Here is an 8,080-nt window from a genome sequence, read left to right on the forward strand (position 1 = left end):
GAGAGAGCGAGAGAGAGAGAGAGAGAGAAGAGTTAGAAAGAGAGAGGGTGAAGGAGAGAAAAAGGAGAGGGGGAGAGAGAGAGAGGGACAAAAAGAGACTTTTGCACCTACCCTTCGAAGCAGTGAGAGAGAGAGATTGATTGATTGATTGATTGATTGATTATATCACCACCAGCCCGGCTCTGTCTCTTAGAAGTGATACTGAAATACTGTACAAAAAAATATTCTTAAACGAGGAAGCAACTACCAACCAAGCTCCATTGGCTTTGTAGCGATAACTCTGGGGACGATTATAAAATTAACTGCCTGGGAGAGAGAGAGAGGCTGTTATAGTCTCTGAACAGCCTCCCTCTGTTGGTGGAGCACAGAATTTATTTCTAGGGGGGGGGGGGGGGATGGTTAACTAGATGAACGGACCGGCATTAAGACCCGGTGTAATCCAGGTTTTGCTCGAAGGAGGGCCGTCGATGCTTTTTCCTTACCCGTAACTGTGCCATAGATGTAATTCAACACCGCCGCTTACAGAGTGGCATTTAGCTGGTTTAGTGCACGGCGAGGCTGTGTGACACAGCGGACACAGTCCAAACAAAAAAGGACTGAGAATAAGAGAGACAAGCAGATCTTTTCTGTGCAGGGTTGTGATATTTCGACGCAGCAGGAGATTCGCTTTGGGAGAAACGGAGACAGCCAAAATCTGTGTGCCTATAACTTTATATTTTAAATCCGTAATTTCGAAGCTCAAATGGGACGTAGGACGGCGCGTTTGGACACAGTGTTGTTTGTGGCGGATTGAATTGGCAAAATCGCTTTTTTTTTGTCCAGTAGAAACCGGAATGGTTCGACAGGCTACGTGGGATTAGATTGATTCCCCCCCCCCCCCCCAAAAAAATGGATGGAAAACAGGATTTGGTAATTGAAAACAAAACAAGGAAGATTATTTAAAACTGTAAATATACGTGTATTCGGTAGCGTCTTTGTACTTTGGCTACGTGTGTGTGTGTGTGTTCTAATTTAAATTTATAATGTATCTCGTTGACCAGCAATCTTTTGTTATATCGCTTAATTGTTTTACTGAAATACATTATTTTATGCACGGTGCGAATTAATGTCTGTTTAGCAGGCGATTGTTTTAATTCAGATTACGTAAGAGCTAATTATAAATGCTACCATTTGAAAACAAGTCGAGCAACTGTACCTTCTATACTGTAACGAAATAGAGACGACCGAATTCTGTGCAATGAAATATTATAGATGAAAACACAAACGTCTTTTTTAAAAATAACGCACCATTTTTTTTTTTGAAAGTGGACATTTAAAAACAAAGTAATCTGAAAGAAACCAGCTCGCGTTTAATTTGAAAACACTTTTTTTTTTTTTTTTTTAACTTTCTTCATGATAAACTACAGTGAGAAAGGCGTGCCTGGGAAAACTGTGATGTTTAGTATCAACTGGACAGTCTAGTTTTTCCACTTGGGACGAACAAAAACAAATCACGACTTGATCTGTTTTCGTTATAAATTGTGCACGTTATTTATTTGCGCGTGGAAATGCTCTTAACAATCGAACACTTTAGAAGCTTATTTTTAAAATCTGCAGGCCTTTTTTTGAATGCAACATATTTTTAAAAAAATATCATATTTTCTTTAATCAGGTATATTTAAACCAAACCTAAACCGTTTTTTTTTAAAAAAAATTATTTTATTAAAACTATTTATTTATCGATGCCAAATACTATCTACGGTGTGATGGACGACCACCAGATTACTTAAAATTGTGTCAAAGTGGCTTTTTATATTATTATTATTATTATTATTATTATTATTATTATTATACACCAAAAGCACGCTACTAAATACGACTTAGTTTGATTTAAAAAAACGAAACACAAGTAATCGTCCCATTGTTGCAAGACACGCCGTTTCATTGTTTTTGAACCCACTGCCACCCCCGGACCCAAAATCTACACATGGACGTCACTGGACCCTCATTTAGGTCCCTTTCAATTTAAATATCTGGATTCGGTCTTCTTCGAACCGCGGAACACTGAAAAGAGCCGCCATGTCGTTGTCTGTAAGTATTATTCCAATTGTACTTTAATATTTGTTTTATTATAGGCGGTGGGGAGGGGGGAAGCATATGAGGGTTGCACAGCATCAAAATGCGTCTCTAGCTTCCTGGGGCTTCAGAAAAAGTAACCCTGTGAAGTATAAAGATACTGGATTTGAACCTAGTCTTCTGCCTCAGCTGTTGTTCAGTGTGTGTGTATATATATATATATATATATATATATATATATATATATATATATATATATAAAACCCGGTGGGACTGGCTGTAGTATTTCTGAAAAGCCTTCTGGCTGAATTATGCATTGAGGGGACAGATGTCTCTCTCTCTCTCTCTCTCTCTCTCTCTCTCTCTCTCTCTCTCTCTCTCTCTTTTCTCTCTCTTTTCTCTCTCTTTTCTCTCTCTCTCTCTCTCTCTCTCTCTCTCTCTCTCTCTCTCTTAGTGAGTGTGTCTGTGTGTCCCAGGCAGTTAAGCCGGGCTGGTGATGATGATCAGAGATGACTTTAGGCACAGGAACTGAGATCTTTCTAGAACTTATAGGAACAGAAATCATGTTGTAGAATCCAAAATCCACGAGTGCTACAACATGTGCTTCTTTCAAAACTGCACATTTGAGACCTATTTATCTAATGGAAGAGCAAAAGCAGACAGGAAAGGGTTATAAAATGATTTAGTTTGATCACTTTAAAGGTAGTTCTGAAACCAGGACTGGGTTCTGGGCTAGTTTCAAGCCATGTCAATCTAAAACAATCACTAATTACAGTGATGGGAATCAGACTCCTATTGCACAGCAGTGTCACCCATTCCAGGTTTTACTACCAGCTTGATCAGCCCCCAGTGTGTCTAGCTAACAAGCTCAGGTGTGTTTTATTATTAAACTCCTAGTGAAACCAGGAATGGATCAAACTGCTGTGCAACGGGAGTCTTATTTCCATCCCTGTACTCCGATGTAGACATGTGTGTTAATCTCTCGACTAATCTCTGGATTAATCTGTGTGTTAATTTCTGTGTTAAACTCTTGACTAATCTCTGTGTTAATCTCTCGACTAATCTCTGTGTTAATCTCTGTGTTAATCTCTGTATTAATCTCTGTGTTAATCTCTGTGTTAATCTCTGTGTTAATCTCTGTGTTAATCTATGTGTTAATATCTGGATTATCTCTGTTAATCTCTGTGTTCATCTCTTCGCAGACTGTCCTGGCAAAAGCACTGTTCGACAACGCAGCTGAAAGTCCCGACGAGCTTGCGTTTCGGAAGGGGGACATCCTGATGGTGCTGGAACGGGATATGGGGGGCGTCCCGGGATGGTGGCTCTGCTCCCTCCATGGGAGGCAAGGAATCGTCCCGGGAAACCGGCTCCGGCTGCTCCAATCCCAAAACCAGGATTCGGGGAATGGGTGCCCTGGCATACAGGGTGACAGTCTGTACCAGACACCTGGGTCCCAGAATCAGACACAGCAGGGGGATAATCTGTACCAGGCACCCTCCTATGAAGAGCAGGAAAGTGTCTACCTGACTCCCAAACAAGTGGCATCTCAGATTTACCAAGCACCTACTGTGGTGTCAAGCGAATATTTGGTGCCGACCCGAGGGATTTTAGCGTCTGACACAGTTTACCAAGCGCCAGCTCTGCAGAGTGACAGGGTCTACCTGGCGCCAACCAGATCGGGGTTGGGCGAGCGGTCTGCCCAACTTTCAGCGTTTCAGGCTGCGAGACAGGCTGTGGCAAACGTCTATGTATGTCCCACAGCTAAACATCCACCTGGAGATATTTATCAAGCTCCTACTGATCCCAAACTGGCTTTCAGAAATCCAGCTGGGAATTCTCCAGCGTTTCAGGAAAAATCGGATCTGGGAAAAAGCTCGCCGGATAATTTGTACCAAGCGCCGACTGGGATCAAGGATTTGGGATCGGAATCTTTCTATTTGGCTCCGACTGGGATACACCAAATCCCAAATCCCAGACAAGAATCCCAAATTCTGTACCAGACTCCGAAATCTGCTGCCCCCTTGCCCAAAACCGGCCATAAAACCGGACAAACCAGCCTCGAAAATGTCTATTTAGCCCCGACCAATGGGGTCGTCCAAAACCAGATTGTAGGACAGGAAGCCCAAAATATGTACAAGTCCCCCAAAATGTGCCACAAGGTTTTGGGAGCCCCCAAAACTGAAATTCCCACATCAACTCAGGAGGCCCTTGGTAAGACTGTGGGTGGTGGAAATACTGTTAAGGTGCCCCATGTATTAAAACAACATGTGCAACACAAACCGCCAGTGGGGCAAACCAAAGTATGCCAGAAGGTGGCACCCATTTCAGTTCGGGACAGTCCAAAGTTACTGCGCAAGGGGGGGGAAAGATGGACCCCAGATTCCTGCAGCCGTCCCCAGTGGGAATTCGGGGGAGGCGGACCCTGCGCCCCTGACAGGACAGGAAGAGGGGGAGTATGTGGAACCAGATGACGAAAATCTCAGAACTGAAGAGGCAAGCTGCTTTTATGAACAATCTTGTAAATAGCCCTCCACAGAACTCGGGTGCTGATAATCAGGTGAGGGTGGCTGGTGTCCATCGGGCTGATTCACCCTTCGGAGTGAATTCAGAAACAGCTGCTTGGGTTTGTGGCGATCACTGCTTTTTCTTCAGACTCTGCGGAGAACAGCGACCCACACAAACCCAAGTAGCTGTTTCTGAATTCACTCTGAAGGGTGAATCAGCCCGATCGACACCAGCCACACTCACCTGATTTCTGTGGGACAGCCTAATCCGAATAGCTCTGCTTGGAAATAACAAATCTAGTTTCTCGTGCGATTTTCTCAATCATGGTATAATAAGCCTCTATTTGTGAACGTGCAAAATGTCATTTTAAAAGCTATTTACGAATGTTCCCTAATACCATTTATACATTAATGTATTGCACCGGCCATGGCAGTCTGAAACCGGCTCAATCACGTGGCGTGCAATTTAGTGGACTAGCAGCTTCTGCAGTCGACCGTTCGGGGCTCCCCCTCGCCTACACTGGGGTTTTACAACAAAGAGCTTCTGCTCTTCGTTCCATGTGATCTGGTTGTATTTTTTTTGTATCTGGCTCTAGTACTTGACCAAAAGATCCGTCTCATTTCGCTGATTTCGCGAAATCACTTTAACCCTTTGCAGTCCATTTATTCAGTGCGCGTCAGGCGCGTCGGGTCCAATTTATTTTCACACGCGCAGTTAATTTTAGACTCGCTGTTTAAAAGTAATTTTTTTCCACAGTCAAACGGGTTTGAAAGGCCCTGCATATCAACAAAGCACTCACTAGGCATCTCCAGCCCCGCCCCACCCTTTCGTTCGCTATCGCTTTCACATATGCTAAGAAATAAATAATAATAATAATAATAGTCGTACATACCGATCAATCATCTCCTGATCACTCGTTTTATCACCAGACTCCTCAATAATGCGATCCAAGTCATTATTTTATTACTATAACATCTCAAAAAGCTCTGCAAATGTCTGTGATATTCTCTGAGCGCTGATGCAGTAACAGCCAGCTTGTTTCCTTATGGCCGCCGTTATCTGATGTATGACTAATCATGAGATAAGCCCTTTTTTTTCGGCTTGTCTCGGCTCCTGTCGCTCCCACTCGGCCATTGAATGGTTATCTCGGCGTTTTCCGGAGAAAAAACGACTAGAAACCCGTTTGTTGTGTTTTTTTGATGATGTCGGACAGGGTCTGACATTGGACCGGATAGGAATAATTGCAATGTCGGACCAGGTCCGACAATGGACCGCAAAGGGTTAATAACTACATTATACTCCCCATTTAGCACTTGCAGATCCCCTTTGACCTTTTGATGGTGTTTGTAATCAGGCCAGACCGACCAAAGTGTCTTTTAGAGAAGAGCTGGCGCCATCTAGTGGTCTGATACTTTTGGATCAAGTTTGTTTTGCTGGCAATACACTAGATTTTAAAGACATTTTGCTTGGTCTAGCCTGTGTTAGAAATGTCTATGGAAGGCAACTGGAACTGAAGAGCAGCTACTGAATTCATGAGTTTTTTTTTCTTTTTCTTTCCAGGTGTATGATATACCTCCCTCCACTAGGTGGGGATCTCTCACTGCCCCTACACCCGCTGAAGACTCCAGCAGCTGCATCTACAATGTTCCTCGAATCATCAATGGGAAGCAGATCGACCTCTTGCAAGAGGCGGAACAGGAAGTAAGTGCTGTCGCATGCTGTACAGCGTTTCCAAACACCCGCCACAATCTTCAATGTTATTGTGGGTCCCAGACAGATTCCCGATGGCAGACTTGCTAATATAGAGTCTATCCGAGAAGGCGCTTGTGTAATTGTGATGAAACTTGGTCATTTCTTAACATAAGGGTACGAGAGTTTGGGTGGGATATGAGAATGTTTGATGTAGACTAAGCTATATGTTAAAGTTTTCTTAGATACAGTGGCTTTTGTTAGATGAGTGTATTTTGCTGCTCTAGAAAGAGTGCAAAGAAGAGCAACCAGAATTATCCCGGGTTTAAAAGGCATGTCGTATGCAGACAGGCTAAAAGAATTGAATCTATTCAGTCTTGAACAAAGAAGACTACGCGGTGATCTGATTCAAGCATTCAAAATCCTAAAAGGTATAGACAGTCGACCCAGGGGACTTTTTTGACCTGAAAAAAGAATCAAGGACCAGGGGTCACAAATGGAGATTAGATAAAGGGGCATTCAGAACAGAAAATAGGAGGCACTTTTTTTACACAGAGAATTGTGAGGGTCTGGAACCAACTCCCCAGTAATGTTGTTGAAGCTGACACCCTGGGATCCTTCAAGAAGCTGCTTGATGAGATTCTGGGATCAATAAGCTACTAACAACCAAACGAGCAAGATGGGCCGAATGGCCTCCTCTCGTTTGTAAACTTTCTTATGTTCTTATTTCTCACTACCATACTTAAGTTCATTTAATTTTTGTTTTAAGTGTTGGATTATATTCTGTTTTGATATTGAAAATTTAATCCAGAACTACAAACCCAACTGTAAATTTAGAATAATTCTGACTGAAAGGATTTTCTCACTATGGAAGACCTCAAGTTTGCAGTCCAGGGTCTGTTTTATTATATGTGTGTCCTTGCCTGTCTGTCTGCTTTGAAAACCATTGAAGACATTGAGAAAGACTTGAATTCTAAATTCAGCACTAATGAGTGTTTGCATAGTTCGGGATGAAATATATAAAAAATGTATCTTAATGTATTTGTCTCCAATCCCAGGTTTATGACATCCCCTCCATGTTCCTCAGAGAAGAGACCTACAACATCCCAGCATGCCACGGGCCATTCAAAGAGGACTCGGAGCCAGCGGGACAGGAAGAGGAAGTGGAAGAGGATGTTTACAGCGTCCCCTCTCTGGCGGGACAGCCGTCCATCCTGAACCCCGATCAGAGGGTCCGGGAGGTGGGGGGCATGCACTCTGTCCCAGGCCAGGTCCCGGAGGATTGTGGGATATACGATCTGCCCGCCGCCAGCGTTGCCATGGAAGAAATGGACCTCCTAACGGAACCAGATTTCATTCGCCGGCTCTCCATCTCGAGCAATGGCAGCGGCCAATCGAAATCCTCCACCGAATCGTGCCTGGAAGCCCTGTCTGCCCTCCTCCAATCGGCTCAGTGCTCTGCCTCGGGCCCCGCCCCTCCTCCCAGAGAGCTGGCCTCCCTGTTGGCCGAGATAGTCTCAGTCTCCAGGCAGCACGGGGAGTTCGGTGAAACGCTCAGTCGCCTCTCTGATTTCATCCCCAGCCTCTCCAGAGGCGCTGCTCCGGACGCTCTGCTCTCATTGGTCCGGAAGGCCTTGGAAGACTCCGCCTCCCTCCTGGCAGGCCACGCCCACAGGCCCCGCCTCTCCTCCCAGGAGTCTCTCTCCAGGCGGCCCCTGCCCGCTCTGCCGGTGGCGGAGGTGAAGCCGATGAAATTGAAGTTAATGAGGAAGGGCAGCGGCATCCAGGAGAGACCCCTCCCCCCTCCGCCCCCTCCTGCTTTCCCCTTGCC

General features: G+C 44.6%; 1 protein-coding gene across 1 annotated transcript in view; it reads left to right on the forward strand.

The window, feature by feature from the left end:
* Positions 1 to 377: 377 nt before the first annotated feature.
* efs (embryonal Fyn-associated substrate) overlaps positions 378 to 8,080 on the forward strand; it is a 12,359-nt gene continuing 4,656 nt past the window's right edge. Inside the window, 5 exon segments of the mRNA XM_033997821.3 lie at positions 378 to 2,070; positions 3,258 to 4,412; positions 4,414 to 4,548; positions 6,121 to 6,261; positions 7,308 to 8,080. The exon segment at positions 7,308 to 8,080 is cut by the window's right edge and continues 172 nt beyond it. Of these exon segments, the coding sequence (XP_033853712.3) occupies positions 2,059 to 2,070; positions 3,258 to 4,412; positions 4,414 to 4,548; positions 6,121 to 6,261; positions 7,308 to 8,080 (2,216 nt within the window). The 5' untranslated portion in view covers positions 378 to 2,058.

Source organism: Acipenser ruthenus, chromosome 44 (assembly GCF_902713425.1).
Source record: "Acipenser ruthenus chromosome 44, fAciRut3.2 maternal haplotype, whole genome shotgun sequence".
NCBI classification, from domain to species: domain Eukaryota; kingdom Metazoa; phylum Chordata; class Actinopteri; order Acipenseriformes; family Acipenseridae; genus Acipenser; species Acipenser ruthenus.